Source organism: Dinoponera quadriceps, unplaced genomic scaffold (genome assembly GCF_001313825.1).
Source record: "Dinoponera quadriceps isolate SergipeBrazil2010 unplaced genomic scaffold, ASM131382v1 scaffold119, whole genome shotgun sequence".
Lineage (NCBI taxonomy): Eukaryota > Metazoa > Arthropoda > Insecta > Hymenoptera > Formicidae > Dinoponera > Dinoponera quadriceps.
In genome coordinates this window covers 168,742-190,671 of record NW_014554226.1, presented here as the reverse complement: position 1 = coordinate 190,671, position 21,930 = coordinate 168,742, and the positions used below count along the sequence as shown (strand labels likewise).

Sequence of the window (21,930 nt, the reverse complement as noted above, 5' to 3'; positions counted from 1 at the left end):
GACGTGGTACGGTTGTTTCCTACGAATTTTCCGTGGTAGGCGGGAAGATGATGTCTGTATTGGAGATCGTTAAAATTGCAACGCCGCGAGTCAGAAACTTCGCAGTTGGGAAATCTACGACGTATATCCCCGACTTGAACTACCGATTTCCCGAATGATCGTCGATGATTTTTAACGTACATGTTGCTTAAGGGGACAATTCTCTGGAAGTTCAATTCAACGTTTTCTTCTTCCGAAAGCAACAACACACCGTAACTCTCTTCTCGTGCCTAGATTTGCAATTCATCGAACTTGTGTCAATACAATTAAGTAGCACGGCTCGCAACATTGTCGGTCACATTGTTTACTCGTTCGCGGTTATCCGCCAGTGTTACCGCGGCGTTTATCCGAACCGCAAAACTGCGGTCGCAAATATTTCAATCTGTTACATCGCTAGCGGCCGCAACGGAAAAGTGCTGCCGTCTAAATATTTGCCGAGCACTTCGGCGGCAATCGTGACTATTTGTTTCTTCACGCTCGCGCACGAGGGGCGACTTTCGTGGGAAGCCACGCGGAGTCCTCTCGCGTTGAACGTACGCGCCGATGAAATATCGCGCTCGACCGGAAATTATCGGTTATTTATGCTCAAATCTACGAAAGGGGGGGGGGGGGTTGTATTTTAATGAGCGTACATTTTCATCAAAAGATAAACGTTGCTCCGGAAATATATTTCGAGCCGCTCTCATTACATCTCAGCGCGAGAGTCAACACGGAGAATCGCTGTAATAACGATGTGCGTGCGGTCTCTTTGTCGCCGCGAGTATAGTGCGATCTGAAAAAGTTCCTTTCCATTCTGCACTTTGCATACATTACGACCGAACGCTCTCGCTGGAAAATTATCGAACAAAGCGCGTACTGTTATCGGTCCCGCGAGAGTTAAACACATACCTCTCGTCCCCGTACATTCTTCCCATTAATTAGCCTCGAAAAAGCGGAATCATGGCGCCAGCGTGAATCACTCAAACTACACGTTCCGTCGTCGAGACTTCGCCTATTTCGATATGCCGCAGGCCATGGAATAAAATTATCGCCGGCCTATAGATGCACTTACGTAAACGTCGTTGCGTGTGTTGCACCTGCGTATATACGCAATAAGCTCGATCGATCTGCGCAGATAAATCCCGAGGATCTCGCTGAGAAAGATGGAGATCTAAATCGATACTTTGCTTCCAAAATTCGATCGTCTTTTTCACTTCGGTCGTGAGGGGAACGCGGTTTAAGAGGCAGCAGCTTCCAGCTGTTCGTTCTCGGCTAGATCGGCTACCTCCCGACAGCTGTCGAGACGTTCGACCGCGTGCACCAGGCGCTTCTTCAGCTTCGCGAATTCCTTGACGGAAGTCATCTTGCTCAACGCAGCGGGTTTCGCGTCCAGGTGGCCGGATTTTCGCGACGTGAACCGAAGTAAGGCGCTCACGCCGGCGTCGGCGATTTCCTCCCAGTCCTGAAAAGACCGATCGTGGAAAACTAATTTGAAATCGTCGTCGGTCGGTACTCACGAGCTCGTCGCGCAGCTGCGGCTCGAATCCGATCGCGGCTTCGAGCATCGCGTACTTATCGTCGTTTACATTGAGCTGCAACAGCAGGAGCAGTAACCTCACCGCGCACTGCAAGCCGTGGCCGGTGCGTTCGCGTTCCTGCAACAGAACCGCCGAATCGGTATCATTCTGCTTCTATTATATTTCAACGAAAACTCATTGTCGTGCGGAAAAGAGGAAAATTCCGACTGACTGCGCGATAGAACGGCGAAACTTTTCCCTCATTATCTACCCGCGCGGATCGAATTCCCTTCCCATAAACGTGTGCCATAAATCTCGCAAATAATAAGCCACTCGAGCGCGACGACGAGGGGATCGGGTAACGATCACATGCGCGTTGATACGTTTCGCGATTGCCATCTCCGCGTCCAGATCGGCCCGCGATAAAGCGTGGCGTATCGGCCGTACCTCTCGCCAGCGAGGGCAACTGTAACGGGCAATTACTGTGCGCGACCGGAGACAGAGAAATTCTGAGCTTTCTCAGCGCTGTACACGCTCTTTTCATCAGGCTTTAGAGTAACGGAGAGAAAATGCAGACAGTAGTCGGATGATCCAAAAATGGAATTTGATCGAGTTTGCGAATGTCGGTCAATTACCGCTCGTGCGATCGCGAGATCCTCCAGAAGCGCGAAGATCGCGCGATAGGTCGACTCCAGGAGGAACGGCAGGCCGGTCGCGGCCAGAGACCGGGTGTTCCTCTCCCTCACGGCGCGCAGCATCTTCCTCTCGATGTTTCTCAACTGGGTCGACAGCAGCCCGATCTCGTTCTGTACTCCCGAAGCAAAAAAACGTTAGGGCGGAGAGGAATTAATCGTCTGTTGATCTGTTGATTACCGCGATTCTGTCGGCTTCCTGCCGACTGCGAAAGTGCGCCTCCATTTGCGACTGGACCAACTGTACGTGATTATGCGCGATGGTGGTCGTAAAGTTTCCAGTGGCCTTGTCTTTGAGCCTATTCAGCAGCTGCTGAACCACCAAGGCTATCGAGAGCCCGTCGTTCGATTGCACTCGGTACCGATTGCTAGTAGCACCGGAAACGATTGTCACCACGCTGCCGGTTTGCACGTGCTGCAGCCCGAGCACGTTCCAATTTTGCCGTTGTACGTCCCCTGTAAGCTCTGTCGAGGAGACAATGATTGTGCGTGAGGAATTTTTCGCGAAAAATTATATATAAAATATTACTGCGTTTTGAAATCATTTTTCAGAAATAACGCCGTTATATATTTGCCGAAAAAATAGCGATTAAAGCGCGGACATGCTGTGTAAAATTCAAAAGGGCGCATTTTTATGATTGATATTTTCGCGGGAGGAAAGAGGGATTCACTTAACGAGAGTTTTACCGGCTCTAAATTACGAATCCACCAGGTGTGCGAAGCTTAAAGTCGAGGGGCCGACAAAAGGAAAGAAAAGGCCTTCGTGATTGGAGAGGTCCGGGTGAGGCCCCGGTGTCTGATTATCGTATTAGGTGGGCCGGGAGAGGGCCGTGTTTAAGTCGAGAGAGACTGGATTCCTTAATATCGCCGTTCGCAAACGAGACGTCCTAATTCTATCCACAATTTCCTGAGCCGTAATTTCCTACAGCGGGCGGAATACGAAGCGGTCAGAGTAAAAAAGAGTTTTTAGGGAATCCTTTACGATGGTGGGTTCGCAGGGCAGGATCGCGAAGCGAGACAACAATCGCGAACGATCGAATCTTGTTTCTCAGGCTACGCGTTAATCTTAAAGTCGGCACAGGTGTACTTTTCGCGCGCGACTCTCATATCTTACGAAACAAGTTTTTTATTTCACACCTAAACCGATTGAAATTCCAATGTATATAAATGCGTGTATATATATATATCTCGTGGTCCATTAATGTTTATATACCGAACTCAAACGGTCCCTCCGGTTGTATCGAGATTTTACCGCGACTGGCCGCACAGAAAAAAACTCGTCGAGGAAAGATTCGAGGGGATATCTTTATCGCGGTTGCAGCCCTGGTCACGAGGGGGCAGATGGGGTATTATAAACGACGGTGCCGATGGATTTACCGGGAAACAGCTGGCTAAAAGCCACGAGGGGCTCGCTGCACTTGATGGTTGCCGTGAAGGTGGACGTGTTCTCGGGTGGGCAGGCCCTCAGCATCATCTTCAGGGGCAGTTGGGCCGTCTTCTGAAGTACGCGCAGGCTCCCACGATCCGTCTCGTAGCTCGCCGTGATTCTCACGTCCGACGACATCGCCGGCAAGTCCACGTTCGCGTGGATCGTCGAGTGCAGCGTTTGACGGTTACCTTCGCAACAGTGCGATTAATTGGCGCCCGAATCGACCGAATTTCGTTCAAGCAGTGAGGACACACGCGTTAGCCGGAAAACGTTAGACGGATCATCATTCTATCTTTGATCTTTGAATGTCGCTTTGAGAAGAGAAACGAGATTTCCGATCGGCATGCGGGAGACGATCGACTTTTGCTTACAAAGATTGGCAATAACGTGACAATCTTTCTCGGCGACGAACGGCCTCGAGACTTCGATGCATACTTGAACGTCGCGAAGCGTCGTGTATGATGATAATTCTATGGTGATCCTGCACATAAAGTTACGACCATCCGCCGACTCGTCCTTAGCGTCGTCCTGCTTTATGCGCGGATAGGGTTCCAAGTCTGGCGATATCGTCACAGACACGATCAGTTCGGCGTCCAAGTTGACGTCGCTCAGCTGATTGCCTTGTGTAATTTCGATAATTAATGTTGCAGCAGAGATTTTAATGTATAATTTAATTAATGAAATTAGATGTGCAGCGGTTTTCCTCGGTAGGAAGATCTAATTATAGATCGTGTGCGTGCGTGTGTCACACTAATGACTGATACGAGCGGTGCGTATTAATTCGTGGTTTATTTACTCATACCGGAAGCCTTATTTCTCTTCGCCAACTTGCGGAGCTCCATGAGCTCATCTTCGGCGGCTACGTAATCGTAACCGCGTCGATGAAGAGGAGGCGCGATAAATAAAGACGGCTCGGAACCCAAGTAGCAAGCCTCCAGCTGGCCTTCCTCGGAGAGAACGACGAGTATGCCGTATAAGTGCTGAAAAAGCACAAGTATGATAAATAAACGCTAGATACAGTTTGCGTCTCCTAAAAGAAAAAATCAACTTAGTTGGGAAAACCGTAGATAAAGAAAATCACATGAAACCCGAAACATGGCGTGTATATCATAGTTATCACATACCGGTAGATATGCAAGAGGAGGTGAATTAACGACATACTTGTAAAGACAGCCTAATTTTTCCAAATACGACAGGAGAGAAAGATATGGAACAAAACGCAGCTATATGTCAACAACATGCATCGACCGTTTTTTACAACCAAAAAAGGAACGTTTGTTTTTTTCAATGCGCGGCTGAAAATTTTCCGCGTCCATTTCCACGAATGCGTCTTCGATTCGTGCTCGTTCGCCGGATCGGAAAGCGCCGTTTCTCACAAATCTTCCCGCTCGGGGGATAAGATAAAAAATAATCGAGCTAGTTGCGCTATTTTTATAATTTAGCGTCCGGCCCGATTTAGACGGTTTTTCTAAGCTTCCTCCCCTTGCGTGGCATGTATATTACAGGGAATAACAAGTTTTGCGCCGTCGCAGCGATAGCTCGCTGATTAAACGGAGCGGAGTTCTCGGTATTAAGCTAATTAGCCAGCAGTTTGTGTCCTCCGGAAAGACAACAATGGCAACCTTGCTGGCCGCGCGCTGCGGCAGGACGATAAGATAAAACCAGGGTGATAATTGCCAGCTCCTCGTCCTTCCCTGCACTCTTGCGGTTTTTTCCTTTCCCGGTAGGTCGTACGCCTTTCATTGGCGATGCTCGAGCCTTGAACACTCCTCAGAACGATCGTCATCGTCGCGTGTGTTCCTCTCGTCTTTCCCCTTTCTCCTCTTTTTCTCCTTTTTTCTCCCCTCTCTCGCGGTTTTCAATATACCCAAACGACCGTACGGTCCGTGAAGTAACCACCTCCCCCTCTCATGAGCCATCCGATTATTATCTCACATTGCATGCATCCTACTAAAGACGATATCTTTCTTGTCTTTTACGACGAAAGGAGTTTTATCGAGCTGTACATTTTAGTCGTCGATATCGTGTTTGTTACATTGCATCCATACCATGCGATCAATCGAAAACCGAAATTTGGCAGCTATTATCCGGGACGGTTGTTAGCTTCTGCTCGTAAGGATACGCGATAGATCCGAGCCTGACGCTTGTCGGAGGAGCAGCAGCAGCTGGTGGTGTCGATAGAGCCAACACGGAAGAGGAACACCGATATGGCGGGGGCCCCACTCGTTTCTTTGTCAAATGTCATCGGCTCTGATTGCAGACTATCGTAAATATAGATAGACTCCGTCGAGGTCTTTTCTCTTCCTTCTCCTCCTCCTTTCTCTCTTCTTTAAAGAAATTCTTTTATATTTTTTTCCTTTTTTTTTCCACCGTCTTTCTCCATCGTCAATGTTCGGTAAAGATTAATGACTTCCCCGATAGATACGTCTCAACTATCGTCAGATCGCCGCCCCATAGATCCCGGATGCTCTCGTCAAGAATGAAATTGTAGAGTAAATTAGAAACCGCGCGATTTGTCTTGGGTTATCAGCATGAACTATTTACTTGGGTCCATGGTTGAAATTTCCTAAGAGGTACGTTTGTTTCACGTCCGTCGCAAGAAGTTCGATAATGGAGACACGCGCTTATATCAGTGGAATGGATTTGTCGGAAAAGAAGCACGTGTATGACACGTGAAAGTTTAATCTTAGTTCTCTCTCTCTCTCAACGACGCGGCGACTTTCCGCAAAGTGACACCGTGGAACGCGCCGAATACACGCTGCAGGATTATGCAATCGGTTACCTGAAAATGTGCTCGAGTTACGGCGACCGGAGCGAGAGGCAGCTGAGCCGACCACTTGAGAGTCGTACCCTCGTAAATCATCAGGGTGTTCGTGTCAGCGATTACGAGCACCATCAGCTTGCCATCCGGTTCTATAAGCATCGCCGCTCAATTAGCACACTTATTTCCTACCAGTTAAAAGTAATTAGGCGTGTCGCATCGCGCGCCGACGATCGTCTACGAGCGAGATTATCTGCCTCACTTTTATTTCTTCTGGTTGCGCGAGAGAAAGGGAAGATAGCGAAAAAAGACCGAGCGATAAAAAGAAACGAGACGACGTCACTTCTTTCTCTGTGAATTTTTCATCCCATCATACCTATCACGTAAGCCTGAAAGCAGAGGGCCTTGTACTCGAGCCTTTTCGCATACTTGAGCGAGACGCAATTGTCCTTGAGACAGTAGAGATTCTTTTCGCCGAGCACGAGGATCCCTACTTCGAAGCTGCTCAGAGTGACGGCGTCGATGTCGAGAACGGCTTCCCCGATATTGTAAGTCCAGTCCGGCTCCAGATGCTTCGGGCCCTCCGCGCGATCCTTGTTGCCGCCAAATTCCGCCATGCTTTTGTATCTGCGAAAAAATGACGTGTGCATTTTCACGACGATGTCCCACCTTTCCCACCCGCCCGAACGTTCTGCCGACTTGCGAACTCGAAAGACGCAACCCGATACATCGCGGCCACGTTACACCGGCAGGTGTTCATTGACGAGAGCATTGACTCGGTGGAACCTGCCTGTAGCATTCGAGGACCCACGAGGAGCTCGGCGTTACGAAGACGTCGTTCCGCGAAACGTAGACGATCGGCTCCGGCAGCAGCCGATTCCCGAGAACCAGGCTGAACGCGTGGGTCTCCTGCTCGTAGAAGAGGAGCGCGCCGTCCAGGCATTGGACGCAGAGGAAGTCCCGGCCCCGCACCCCGCCGAACGGGCCCGTCGTCAAGGACGCCGGAAATCGCGCCAACTGATGCTCGTATGCGACTTCCAGGTCGCAGCGGTCCCCTGCAAAAGGGAGGGTGTGAGTCAATCTGTTCTTCTCGCGACATGACGTGACGATAATAATGTTTTCTTCTCTTTCCGCCCGAATTGTAATCCGTTAAATCCGTACTCTCGGATAAGACGGTAACCTTGTATGCGATAAATTTATCGAAACGGAATTTCGCGTTCAAGCGCGCGAAACGGCGCGATAGCGCTCCTTGTCGCCACTTCCGTCAAAAATCGTCGACAAATCGTTATGCAAACGTAGATGCATCGCGTAGTGCTTTGCACGATGTAGCAATCATTCGTTTCGCGCGAATATTAATTTGCATAATTTCCTCAACGAGTTTGAACAACTGTGCATTTTAATAACTTCTTGATCTTTCGAATATTGTTCCGTTTTCATTCAATCGATCAGAACATGAATTTTTCGCTCGGAGAGGCGCGGATTTCCTCGATTGCTGAAACGGCACTCGCGTTATCGTCCGCTCTGCGTTTATCGGACAGGCGATTACTTTGACATTAAATCAGGCCGATTATATAGTGTTCGCTGCAGTTAATTGAAGAAATAAATATGCGAGATTGATGTGCGGGCGGCGCTAGACAAGCGGCGAACAATCGCGATTCCTGTCCGTATATAGGTCAGGCCGCAATTCATCGTGGCGGACGAGAGCGGATCAGTGTTTTGCGGGCTCTACAGCGTGGCGTTATAACGGCCTATGAGAAAAAAAGATAAGGACGGATTTCTACAGACTGTGCAATGAGAGAAAGCATTGAACATACAAACAAATATTCGCAATTGCTAGATATATAATTTATTAATTTAATATATTATATACGATGCTGCTTTGTCCCCTCGAAAATTGCGAGGGAGGCGGTGAATTGAAAGATATTTTGAAAGTTGACGACGGTCTTAAATCATTTCGAAGAAGCCGGTCGCGCGGTGATTCGTGCTCTAAATTCGGCACGCGGAAATCGGACGGCACTCCTTCGGAGGGGAATCGCGCGCTCGATATAAACGATGTAAAACGGCGTTCGCGAATCGTTACGAAACGCGCTCGGTTGTTGTTGTTGCTGCTGCCTAATATCGGCCAGATTTAACAAGATACTAGCTCGAGGCGCCTCTCTATCCCGGCCTGTGTGTAACACGACCGAACCGGTCATTTGGGTCGCTTTTTCATCGTGACTCGGGGTACTTGGATAAGCTTTTAATCGATACCCGCGACGGAAATTGTGGCACGACGTTTCTCGATTGAAAATAAACCCCTATCCTTCGCCGGAGAAACTTAATCTTTCCGAGCAGTCGTCAAACTTTATAGCCGCGTGCTTATAAAGCGCAATATACGAGAGCGAATCGATCGCGTTCTCGTTAGATTCGAAAGATGTTAGTTGCGTGTAACATACATATTTTCGTGTCAATAGGCGAAGTTTATATAAGTTTCCGACGCAGCACGCCGGTCTATTTATTTCCGGTTACGTAACCCCCTTTGCATAGACCATTAGTACTAATCGATAATCTCACCGGTAATGGCGTTCTAGGGTTAAAACCGCTCCTTGATCTTTCGAGTCGAGGCGGGAAATTGGAAAAAAGTCCGTCGGCGTTACGTAAATCGACGACGTGGTGTTTCGAGTTTTCGATTGACCGCGATGGAGCGCGACGCTGCACTTTGATACGCGATATCGCGCGAACGAACGCGATCGGAATAAACAGGCAAGTATCTCTCACTGTCGGACGGCGATTCTAGCTCGTTTCACGGAGAAATGGTGCAATTCGCGCAAACAGGAGCGAAGGCAATGACGATTATTGGCTTTACAAAGGCAAAATCATTCGGTCATAATGGACACGTCGTGAGATATCGGAAGGTGGGGATCGTTGTTCGCGAAGTAATCCGATCCTTCCTGATGATAATTGTCCAATTCCACCAGTCGTATCGACGGGCATAAGAAAAATCATAGTTATGACAATGGTAGCAGTAATAATGCTGATAACTGCGGGCAAACGATTACAGTAATGATGATAAAGATAATGGAAATACGAAACGTAAAATATGCAGAGTATAATGTCTATTCGCGTTTTCTTCGTCAAGTCCAACGCCAAATCCCAATTAGCGGCTTGAAATCCTAATTAGCGAATTATTCACGATGAGGTAGGCACTGCGAAAATTCCAGCCGGCCTTGCGCAAAGTTCTCACGACCGCTCGATCTTGTTAGCCGCGAGGGTTCTCGCGATTAATGTTACTGTGACGACACTAAAATTAATATCCCGACAACACGCGCATTGTGATCCAATTAAAAGAACAGAAGAACCGCGCGACGGCGAGGTTTTATGAAACATATGAATTTCCTGCGGCGATCGTTGTTGTTTTCGAGCCGAATATATAATTTGCGTGTTTTCGAGCAAGATGTATCCGCTTAAGAAGATGCGCCGTCGAAACGTTTCTATTATTAAAAGGACACGTAGATAGAGATTCGCGAAATCAATCAACAGAAGAAAAAAGGAGGAAAGTGAAAACATTTAGAGACAGATGTTCAAGGGTGCACAATTTATATTATTATAATTAATTGCGTATTTTTTTAACGGCGGGCTTGTGTGATACAAACCGTGGTCGACGGATCCTTGGCTCAAAATGATACTATAAATGGCGAGCTTGGTGGGTGTCAGTATCGCGAGTCGGGTGTCCTGCGAGCCTCTGAAACAGATCGATACGATCGGTGTTGGTGAAAATACAACACGAACAAGTATAGCCAGATATAGAGCGTGATATCTAGTTACAGCGGCAAAGATATTAGTTGTATCTAGACGCATCTACCAGGAAGGAAAATATCTGAAAATTGCACTCTCACGGCCGACCGTTGCATCCTCTCTCTCTCCGACGCGTCGAGAATCGAACAAAAGAAATGAAGCGGTCTCACTTACGAGACGAATCTTCCCGCCTTCATGTCGACGATGCACTCGCCGATCTGCGTCTCGATGATGAGGTCCGAAGACTTGTAGCCGCTCGGCTCCTTGCTCTCGTCCAGCCATTGCGACGACGGGCAGTATATCCTGAGGTAGCCGCTGTGGCTGCCGACGACGACGATGTCCTTCCTGTCGACGTCGAACAACGGTGCGACCAGCAAGCTGCGCCTGTCGAAGGACTCGTTCACCCCGCACCTGGTACGCCACCATTCCTTCGTCTTAAACAGCGACATTTCGCCTGCATCAGCGTTCGTCGGCGGTTCGCTTGGGCGAAAAACAGGTTGCTATGACGCCGCGCCGTCACAACACAGCTGTCCATTAAAAGACGGCGGCGGCGGTAGAGTCGTAGTTTCTCAATTAAAAATGCATAACGAAATCGTGGCGCGCTGCACCATCGTATCAAAGACGTGTACTTGTCGAGGAAATTTCTTTGTCGACGACTGCTGCGCGAATCAAACGCGACTATTCTGTCAATTTATTGTTCAACTCGTAATCACTGTTGACGTTTTAATTTGACTTGGGGAAGAAGATTGCATTGGTTTTGATTTTTTTACTTCTTATTTTTTGTACCTATCTACTTTTTTCTACGTATGCTGCATTGTTTTATTTCTGTCTCAATGCGCTTTTTTCTTTTTTTTAATAATATCGATCTGCACGGAAACTAAATTCGCGTTTACTTGTGAACCACATTACTTGATGAAAGCTTCGCGGCTTCGTCAGCAGATGGCAGTGCATTGTTCTAAATGACAGCGGTCGGAATGACAGGTTTCCACTTGCTGTTCGGCCTTTGATCGAAAAACAATCAAACAAGAGTTATTTCGAACGAAAGTATTAGAAATTACAATCGCAAGAGATTGAAAGGAGATATACGCATGACGTAGGATTAATCGTAAAAAGTAGGAAAAATAACTGATCAGATTGGTCTTTATTCGAAACGAGGTTACAGTGTTTATTAGTATCGTATCGAGAGACACGATTTTCGTTTCGGATGTGAAATCGACTTTCCTTCGAATAAATAGAATTGTGTACTTTCTCCTAACACTAATCACCATACTACATTAATATTCACTAAACTAATATCGACTTTCGCCGAAATTGCGAATAGATTCGCATTTCCTTCGATCGAAGAACTGGCTGCGCAAGATAGAAAAGCCCGACGTTTTCTGAATCCCTTCGAACGACTCGCGCGGCTGCCTATTCAGCAATGTATTCAATAGTTGGATCCGTTTTTTCCTCCAGCGGGAATCGCTTCCTTGCTTTGCCTGCAAATAAGGGGGAACGTGAGATAACAGCGCGAGCAACGTAATTCTCTTTCTCTTACTTCTTGTACCACAACAACTCGAGCGCAAACACGATTACGCTGAAGAGCAATCCGTAAGCAATCGCGACTATCGCGAAGTAGCATTCCGTGAAACCGATGTTGATGAAGCCGGTCTGGCTCGAGCACACCGGCTTGTCCGTGTACATACGATGCTCGTCGCGTTGCTTGAGCCCGTATTCTCGCAGCTTTAGAGCCCTGAGAAAACATTCCGCATAAATCGAAGATGAGACGCAAACGAGACAAACTCACCCGTTCTTTATTATCTCCGAGTAAGGCGAATGTTTTTGTATCACTAGAAGCGGCAGTATCAAGTTGAGGTAATCGATCTCGGTAATGCCGCACTTCTCCTCTTCTTGATACGTCTCTTCTATCATGTGGTACATCGGACCTCGTCCGCCGTGGAACGCAAAGGGTTCGCTTCTCACGCGACGCACCCCCTCTTCCAAACTCATCCAGCCTTTCGGCTCAATTTTCTCCTGCAGGATCGCCTTCCTCACGGGATCTTGAAAGGACTAGACGTTCAAGACGATTCAGTATGTGCGTAAACATTTCCACACTTCTGATCTACCTTGAAATAATGTCGATTGTACACGGTATCGTGCACGCCGAAGCTTAACGGGCTGCGTAAGAGATCCTCGGGAGTCTTGATAGAATCCGTGGTGGATTGCAGGAGAGCCACGATATTTGCCGTGTAAGCCGCGTAAAGGCTGAGAGAAGCTAAGAGTAGCATGAGAGTGACGATTCGAGTCGTGACTCGGTACGGTTCGTACGAGTATCCTACAAACGTACAGATTATCCTTTCAGCTGAGACAGTCAAAAATACTTGATTTGTGAATTAGGTCTCATGAAGAGTGATGGAATGTTATTTTTTTGTCAAAGTTTATGGAATTGCGTACCTTGTTGCGCGAACGCGCCTAAAAGAACGAGAAGATCATCGCCCATTGTCGGCTCGCCGATATTGGGCTGGCTCATTTTTGAAGTTCCTCGAAAATACTCCCATCTCATAGACAAGTGTAGCAAACAAAAGACCAAGAGTAGGAACACGGCGATCGCTATCCAGACGTCTCGTTCGAAGGGCAAAATGAATATATTTTTCACCGTCGACAGCAACGGTCGCCGGAACACGAAGGACTGGCTGCGCAAGATTTCACACGTCGTGTTAGACAGTGTGATCGGTAAATTGGCAATAATAAAAAAGTACGATGCGACAAGGTATTATTAAATAGCAATAAACTATATTTTACACTTTAATGTTTTATGCAAACTGCAAAATCACAGCGTGCGATACTTATCGCGATATTGCAGTTTAACGCTCGAAGGCGGTATGCTAATCAGCTTTGCTGCACGATGTCGGAGGTCAGGAAAATTTCCATGATAAGCTTGGAATTACGTGTTAGCTGCGCGCGTGTAGTTTATTATGAAAAAATAATTAATTCCTTTGATTTATTTTTATTGCGAGCGACAACATTTCAATGTAGGCAAATTCCAAAAAATAATTTCCGCGGTAGTAACTTTTGCATACATAAGCCTGTAGTTAAGCTTTGTAGTTACACTGTTTTCTACTACGTCGTGCTAGTACAATGCCTCTACTTTATCGACGTGGGACTCAGTGCTTCATAGATCCTTGATTCTTTACTGGCAATGTGAACAAACCGCCGAGCTTGGCGCTCGTTTCTTCTTCGTGCTTCTTTCTGCTGAAAAGCTGAGTCGGTACAATTTCTCCTTCAATTGTTCTTACCTACGCTTATCTTGAAAAATCTAATCGTAGTTACCGATTACATTCCTAGTTGCATTTACTATTTTAAATATTTAGATATTGAGGAATGTCGTCTATGCGATTTATTAAGATTCATGTGCGCATGTCGAACTACATTTTCAGATATTCGTAGAATAAGTCATGAAACTTAGGGGAACATTAACTAAATCCTTTTCTCGTAAAAAAATCCAAGCAATTGTACGGAAGCGCGATATTTTAGCAGGATATTTTTACGCTCAGGGTATTCAGCACTCCGTAATTTGTATATGTTGAAACATGTAAAGAATATTATTGAGAGCGATAAAGTCATTCACATATTGATGGGAACGAATATCTATGACGAGAAGCAAGCAAAGGAAAAGGAGGAATTGGAACAATGTGAAGAGATTGGTTGAAGGTCAGATGCTTTCGACTCGCGAAAATGATATCCTTGTTTATTCGTGATATAGAAATAATTTGCGATTATTGAAGTAAGATACATCTTTCTCACCCGTCTATGATATAAGGAATGCGTTATGTTATTCAGCAAATTTCTGGATAGAAGTTCCGTAATAGCCGTATGATTATCGTCGAGGAAAAACAGGTAATCCCAATACGTCGTGCAAGTTCTCTTATTTCTGTAATTTTTTGTCTTGCAAGTGCGATTGTCTCCTTAAGTATCTTCAAAGATACAAATGTCTCTATTTTTATTATGCGGAAGACGTGCCGTTATAACGACAATAGAGAATGCTACAAAATATATATCATGAGATATATAAGATATATATCGATTGAAAAATCTCACATGCTTCAAACGTGATATTGTGAAACACTATTTACATTTTATGCGATCAGCATACCGCCTTAATTTAATCTCACAATGACAACAAGTTTAACGCGTGTCTTCGCCTTATCGTAGCAGTATTTGTTCGTAAATTGGACAGCGCGATTTTACCCAGTGCGTGTATACAATTGGATGTATTGCAACACGTTCGAGCGATCTGCCACAAAGTAAATGCTAGTGCCGATGTCGATCTCGCGTCGTTGCAGCATTCCCACCATCCCGCTCCAAGATCCGTTCTCATCTTTGTATCCCCAGGTGTTCGTGATGTTAAAGCTTATCCTGTCGTGCGAAAAGAAAAAAACTAAACTTCAGTGTGCTCGTTTTTCAGGATTCGTGATGCACATTTAATTTTTACACAGTAAGAAAAAAATCGTATCACACAATTGACGGATACCGTATTTAGATCAAAGTTTAAAATGAAATCACTTATTTTTTTACTGATTTTGACCAATTTGTTTCTGAAGAAATTAATGATATTTCACGTTCAAGTTATATTCTTTTTCTTTCTTCTCTTTTTTCCTAAAAATACAGCAACACTTTTGTACGCGCTAATATAACATAATAATGTTGAATGTCAGGGAAATAGTCGAGGAGCTACGCCGTAGCGTTTCCTCGCAAACAAGCTCGACGATACTGTCGGATCGTAAGTAACCGGTTGCATAATTTTCGTCGATGAACGCGGCGCACGCCTATTTAATTAGACGATCGACTCGACTCCATAATCCTAATCGTGCACCGTTGCTCGAGCGCGATTTACGATCGTTTTCGATGTCCGTATACCATAATTGCCCTGTTCGCTATTATGACCTCGTTAATTAACCTTGAGATTGAGTTACGGTTTTATTAGGTTGCTCCGAGCATTCGCTGGCATTCACGATTGAGAGATTCGCAACGTGATTGACAAGATCGACGACACTATCGTCAAAATTACTCACGTTGCATTCATCCGGTTAACCAAGTGAAGTATCCAAAGATAATTAACCTTTGTGATGGTATCTATGTGCCTGTCTTCGAGATCAGTCAGGTGATTTAACGTATCAGTATTCGTTAACTGCAAATTACAAATAGTTTTACAAAAATATCTGTTCACCTGCACGAAATTTAGATTTCGTTTATTCGCATTATTATATCATCGTTTTGTTCATAGTTACGTTCGCAACAACTACTTATTCGTCTTGTATCTCAGCATTTTTTATCTTTTATTACGATAGGATAATGTTACTATGATTATAGTACCAGCCGATATATCTCGTCTATTGAAAAAGCGCGTTCCGATTAATCGAGCACACGTTTGAAATACCACGAGGCAAGATTTCAGCTCCGTCCGTCGAAGATTCCGCCTTCGTGCTGAGGCCACGTCGGAGGTCCTCATTCGTAATCCGTTCTCGACCGTCCAATTCCCACGATTTTCCCATATCGCACCTCGCTGCGAGCTCGGCCGATACACGGACGTCAGTTCGATAAAGTTATCGTCGAGCCTTTGAGCGAGGATCATATCGCTGTCGGGATAGACGGCCAAATCTTCAAAGATCTCCGATATCGAAATGTTGTGTGTGGCGGTTAAATTAGCGTTCTCGATCGATGTCCTTCGATCTTGTAGGAGTAACCACTTGGTCGGGCCGATGAACATCCTTTCCGAATGTGCCTGTGACATCAATTGAGCAAACGATTAATTAACGATTACATCAATTCGTGTCAAGTGAAACAAATTTATTTAATTCAGATTGAGCGGTGTCGTTCGACATGACGGTCGAATAGCACACAAAAACGCACTCGGTACCTTTCGTAAAATCTCGATGGCATAATTACAATGCAAGTCCAGCGCGTACAGATTTCGATGTTCCAAGTTGTCATGAATCCTTCGGTCAAATTTCTCAAAGGAATTGCGAATGGCATGAATCAAACCATTGCTCGACATCTTTCTCGATAATTCGATTGTGTTGTCTGAAAAAAAGAAACGAATTGAGAGCGTTTTTTTTTTTACACATATAATATTTTCCATTAACCCTTGACAATGCGTTGTATTACAAACAAAATCAAGATCACAGTTTAAGATAATATTAATGGTTTTCATTCCATAATTGACTCCTTATGTGGTATTTTTTGATAATTTGGCGTCTATATTTTTGTCTACAATTTATACAGTAATTTTATTTAGCCTCTACAATTCATAATTTGGTTCGATTGACATAAATTACAAGTTGGAAAATCTTGCCATAGCTGATGCACAGATGTAAAGATACCCTCGAAGGTGAGAACAAGATGGGTGTTGCGTTTACGATAAATTTAACTATAACATTGTCGACGCGACTTGGGGACGAGTCATTTCCGCGCGGCATCGCGAGGATGCACAGGAGAAGAAGAAGCATTTCGTGTGCCTTTGTATCTGTCGAGCGACTGCGATGGAAAGATCCGCACCAGGAATATCGATAGTATCGATTATCCGCGCGCGCACCGTAATCCCCTTCTTTGCATAGCACGATGTATTACGGGGTTCCCGCCCTTAATAAAAGCGCTCACGAGTTTGCAGAGAGGCAAGGATGCAATAACGGGCAATTGAGTGAAATGAGCGTTATCGTTGCGTGTAAAAAATTCAGCGTCTCGCAACGAACGTTGTGTTTGAGACGACGTTACCCCGTCGACGGATTCTCGTCGTCTTTGCGAGCGAACATCGACACACGACCATTTAGTTTTTTTAAGTTTCCGTTTCAGCTTTCCGCGTTCCCACGGATATTCTCTTCGATACTGCGTCCGAGTGCATCATTTCGGACGATAATGATGACACGAGAAGCCTTAAGGATTCAGACAAAAATTGGGCTGCTACAATTCGCGTGCGAAGAACTGCAGTTGTATACTCCATCTAGTTTAAACTCACGGATAAATTCCACGCATGAATAAAACCTTCGGGGGATGTCTTTAGAGAATTATGTATTTTACCATATTTACGAACTCTCTCTCTCTCTCTCTCTCGTTGTATCCATAATGTAATAGAGAGAGACCTATTGTTTAGTTTTTTTTTACAATACACAACAAACGTTTCTTTTTATTTCATTTGGTCTAAGAGAGTTTTAGCATTTGCAAAGTGTTGCGCGTGTAATTATCTTTCCCGCGTTGCGTATATTGATACACAACTCCGTCGACAGATGGCAGTACGGCGCGCTTCGCCCTGTCAGCTGATCGTAGCTCGTATGACAGATGGCCGCGTTCGAGAGTGATTTTAACTCGTGTTTACGATAATTTAAATTTATAACGATAGCATTATACGAAGATATTACGAAATGGAACCGCAGGATATTTATTACAACAAGGCAGAATACGTCGAAACGGTAATAGATAGTTGCGATGCCTGCTTTGTAGCGACGATATCGACGAAACATTCGTTTGTTATCTAAAAGGTTAAAAGGGATAGACAGAAACCGATAAAAGTGATTCGATTAATCCAATTTATTAGCGTTGTAATTTGTATCTACGTCTGGAGTGTGTCTAACGTAATCTAACCTAACCAGATTTATCTAACCTCACTTTTTCTGATACTTCAGGCCTCGGGAAACAAGGTGAGCAGACTGACAGTCCTGTGCGGTTCACAGAACATTGTACTACACGGCAAAGTGATAGTGCAATCGGATGCTATCATCAGAGGCGACCTAGCGAACGTCAGAACGGGTCGCTATTGTATCATCAGCAAGAACGCAGTCATCCGGCCACCCTTCAAGAAGTTCAGCAGGGGGTAAATCGAATTCGCATTACCGTTTATTCAGGTCGCGTCGACCAATGTCCGTCAAAGCTATAATCGCTCGCAGCGTAACAAGCGATCTCAAAGACACAAGCGCACCTAGTCGTTAAGGGCCATCTACGATAGCCGTAAGTACGCAGTAAGATACAAACAGTAAGCTAATACATTTGAGAAAGACCGTGGTTGGTTAATTAGCTTACTGCTTACGTCTTGCCGCATACTTTGCGGCTATTGTAGACGGTCTTTTACAGGGCGATATAAAATTGTTGATCAGGGTCGCTTTCTTCCCTCTTTCGATGGGCAATCACGTGTTCGTGGGAGAACGGGCGGTGGTGAATGCAGCGCTGGTCGGCTGTTACGTGTACATTGGGAGGAACGCCATAATCGTACGTAAACAATGATCTTAGATTCGAGCGCGAGCTCATCGTCACGCTTGTCACGCTGCAGGGCAGACGGTCTGTCCTCAAAGACTGCTGCTACATCGAGGACGGCGCTGTCGTACCACCGGAGACTATCGTACCGTCTTTCACTCGTTTCGCCGGCAGTCCGGCGACTTGCGTCGAGGAGCTGCCCGAGTGCACGGTGGATCTCATGACGGACTTCACAAAGAACTATTACGAGCACTTCTTACCGGCGCGCGTCTAACGCACATACTGATACTTAGCTTTAGGTCGTCTTAACATTTCTACGCGTTTGTGCGTATACGCAGTATTACACCGGTTGAGAAAATTCCGAGGAGATGTTTCTTTATTGCATTTATTTCACCGCAATAAATTTCGTTACACATTGAAAACGGCAATCTTGTTGTCTAACTAACGTGCTTTCCAGTGAGCCTTGCACTACGTGTTTGTTAAAGCGATGTCCTTGTCGCGGAAACTACGCTCGGCGGGATAATAAAGTTTCTTCCGTGCAGATTATATCATTTCGCACGCTTAGTCGAGGTATTCAGCGTAGTCGATGGTTCCTGCGCTCGGCGTTTCCGCGACTGTTTTGCACATGTTTTTCCTGCAAAAGGGAACTTGGTGTAATAGCGCGAGATACACAGAGTCTCTCGGATCCTCACTTCTTGTGCCACAGCAGCTCGAGTGCAAACATGACCGCGGTGAGCAGCATCCCGTAGCCCATTATAACCAGCGCGAAATAGCATTCCGTGAAACCGATGGTGATAAAGCTGGTCTGACTCGCGCACACCGGCTTCTCCGTGTACAAGCGATACTCGTCGCGATGCTTGAGTCCATGTTCCTGCAGCTTCAACGCTCTGAAAGCACACACTTCTCGCGTTAAATCCTGCTGGCAGTAAAAATTTCCGGCGCGGTTCACCTTCAAAATTGCGGCTTTTCGCGGTATTTCACCGAAATCAATTCAGCTGAGAGAGCTATTTACCCATTCTTAATTATCTCCAAGTAAGGCGATTGCATTTGTATCACGAGCAGCGGTTGGAGAACGTGCAAGTAATCAATCTGAGTGATGCCGCACTTTTCCTCCTCCAAGTATGTGTCTTGCATGAGTTGGTACACCGTGCCGGTCTCGCCGTGGAATGCGAATAGCTCGTTTCTTACGCGACGTACGCCTTCGTCCAAAGTCATCCAGTTCGGCTTGCGTCCTTTCGGCTCGATCCTTTGTTCCAGAATCGCCTTCCTGACGGGATCTTGAAAAGCCTGCGATTTTCAACGCGCGGAAAATGCGCGCGTTTATTCTTTTTTTGCGCGATAAATTCAATTGCGTGAGAATCACGCAAGGTTGATTCATGGGCGCGATTTTCATTTACCACCAACCTTGAAGTAGTGATGATTGTACACGACGTCCTGTGCACCTAGCTTCAATGGGCTGTGCAGAAGATCCGGAATAGTTTGAATGGAATCCGTGGTAGACTGTAACAAGCCCACGATATTTGCTGTGTAAGCAGCGTAAAGGCTCAGCGATGCCACCAGCAGCATAAGAGTGACGATCCGTGTGGAGACTTTGTATGGCTCGTAAGCATATCCTGCCGACATATCCTTTCAATTTATCGCATCGAGAGATCCGAAAATATTTATTTTGTGCTCGAGAATTATTGAGAATTATTACCTTGTTGGGCAAACGCGCCCAGGAGGACGAGAAAATTGTCGCCGACCGTCGGCTTGCCGGAATTGAATTGACTCCAGTAGCTCGCCGAGTTTGGTGACGCGCCTCGGGAATGCTCCCATTTCATAGATAAGTATAGCAAGCAGAAGACTAAGAAGAGGAAGACGGCGATCGCTATCCAGACGTCCCGTTGGAAAGGTAAGGCGAATATATTTTTCACGGTCGACAGCAACGGCCGTCGAAACACGAAGGCCGACCTTTTCCCATGACACGAAAGATTTTAATGTGCGATTTAACAGCTAGATAATCAAACGACAGTTTTTTTTTATTCGCTTTGTTTCTATTGTCGTCTTTAGTAATAAGAGGCTATTTGTTCATTTTACTGGGTGCGCGTGTACAATTGGATGTATTGCACAACGCCGATACGTTGTGAGATGAAGAACGTGGTGGTGCCGCCGATGTCGATCTCGCGTCGTTCCAGCATCCCGATCATTCCACTCCAGGATCCATTCTCTCCGCGATATCCCCAGCTGTCCGTAATGTTGAAGCTTACCCTGTAAGCAACGAGTTTCGTCAACTCGACAAGAGTTATGATTCTTTGATCGCGGGGGGTGGACTTACGTCGCATTCATCCGATTTACCAAGTGTAATATCCAAGGATAGCTAGCCTTCGTGACGGGATCTACGGTTTTCTCCTCAAAATCGGTCAGATGATTGATCGTGTCAGGATTGGTGAGCTGCAATTGCGAGAATAGTCTCGGAGTAAAATCGATTTCGATCGTGCGTGTTGATTGATAAATTCAAAGAGTACCACGAGACAGGATTTAAGCTCCGTCTGTTGTAGATTCCGTCTTCGCGCCGAAGCCGCGTCGAAAGTCCTCATTCGTAATCCATTCCCAACCGTCCAGTTCCCACGATTTTCCCATATCACACTTCGCTGTGGACTCGGCCGGTACACAGACACGAGCTCGAGAAAGTCACCGTCGAATCTTCGCACGAGGACTACGTCGCTGTCGGGATATACCGCCAGACTCTCGAAGACTTCCAACACGGAATCGTCGATCGCGGTCCTTCGGTCTTGCAGCACCAGCCACTTGGCTGGAGCGATGAACATTTTCTTGGAATGCGCCTGTCGTATGTTATCCGGTAATTGGGGATCAACAGGAGAGATATATTAATACGAGCGCAGCTTCGTATCCGTCGGGTTATTTATGCCGCGTATCTCGTGACACAAGAACGTTTGGTACCTGTCGTAAAACATCGCTGGCGTAATCGCAGTCTAAATCTAACACGTACAAGTTCCGATGTTCCAAATTGTCGTAAACTCTTCTATCGAGTTCTTCGTACGAGTTACGGATGCTGTGCACCAGGCGATGTTTCGATAGTACTCTTGATAACTTTACCTTTTCATCTGAGGGCAAATTGAATTCTTTAATTAACGAACGGTACGCAGCTGTTGCCTATATATAGTGTATGGACCAGCATTAAGATGCATTTTTCTTTATTGCACAATATTGTACGACGAGATTTTCCCGCACGATATATAAACAAAGAACGTTTAAATTGAAACGACCGGATAACTCGTTATCATTTTCCGTTCCATCAGGTAATAACGATCGTTCTCCATCGATCATTGCCAAAAGCTCTTTCTTTACGTGCGATAAATAATAAACTCGTAAATCATGAATATGAAAATCTTGCCGTCGCTAATGCACAGCTGCAGGGATACTCTCGAAGGTGGAAACAAAACGGGCGTCGCGTTGACGATAAATCTCACGATAACATCATCCACGCGAGATGACGCGATCGTACGATCGCCGAGTGAC

At 45.9% G+C, this 21,930-nt stretch overlaps 2 protein-coding genes across 2 annotated transcripts; one reads left to right on the top strand and one right to left on the bottom strand.

The window, feature by feature from the left end:
* Positions 1-1,229: 1,229 nt before the first annotated feature.
* Positions 1,230-21,075, bottom strand: LOC106741798. Its single transcript, XM_014614178.1, is given in 30 exon segments — positions 1,230-1,480; positions 1,536-1,673; positions 2,171-2,341; positions 2,409-2,692; positions 3,605-3,844; positions 4,028-4,276; positions 4,459-4,636; positions 6,439-6,569; positions 6,794-7,044; positions 7,157-7,472; positions 10,050-10,138; positions 10,366-10,645; positions 10,846-10,869; positions 11,409-11,412; positions 11,665-11,923; positions 11,978-12,240; positions 12,297-12,505; positions 12,625-12,863; positions 14,419-14,586; positions 15,243-15,358; positions 15,608-15,952; positions 16,088-16,251; positions 18,543-18,628; positions 19,104-19,298; positions 19,424-19,698; positions 19,816-20,024; positions 20,108-20,361; positions 20,488-20,658; positions 20,726-20,841; positions 20,916-21,075. Coding segments are annotated over 30 exon segments (5,721 nt in total). The 5' UTR covers positions 20,988-21,075; the 3' UTR covers positions 1,230-1,255.
* LOC106742883 (dynactin subunit 5) lies at positions 17,471-18,835 on the top strand. The gene is made up of 4 exons (XM_014616269.1): positions 17,471-17,633; positions 17,847-18,034; positions 18,315-18,426; positions 18,488-18,835. The coding sequence occupies exons 1-4, from the start codon at positions 17,586-17,588 to the stop codon at positions 18,683-18,685; spliced, it is 546 nt and encodes a 181-aa protein (XP_014471755.1). The 5' UTR covers positions 17,471-17,585; the 3' UTR covers positions 18,686-18,835.
* Positions 21,076-21,930: the final 855 nt, after the last annotated feature.

Excerpts from the sequence above, each read along its gene's own strand:
- LOC106742883 (XM_014616269.1), top strand. The coding sequence starts at position 17,586 with ATGGAACCGCAGGATATTTATTACAACAAGGCAGAATACGTCGAAACG. Across the intron at positions 18,035-18,314 it reads TTCAAGAAGTTCAGCAGGGG|GGTCGCTTTCTTCCCTCTTT; the intron begins GTAAATCGAATT and ends ATTGTTGATCAG. Across the intron at positions 18,427-18,487 it reads TTGGGAGGAACGCCATAATC|GGCAGACGGTCTGTCCTCAA; the intron begins GTACGTAAACAA and ends GTCACGCTGCAG.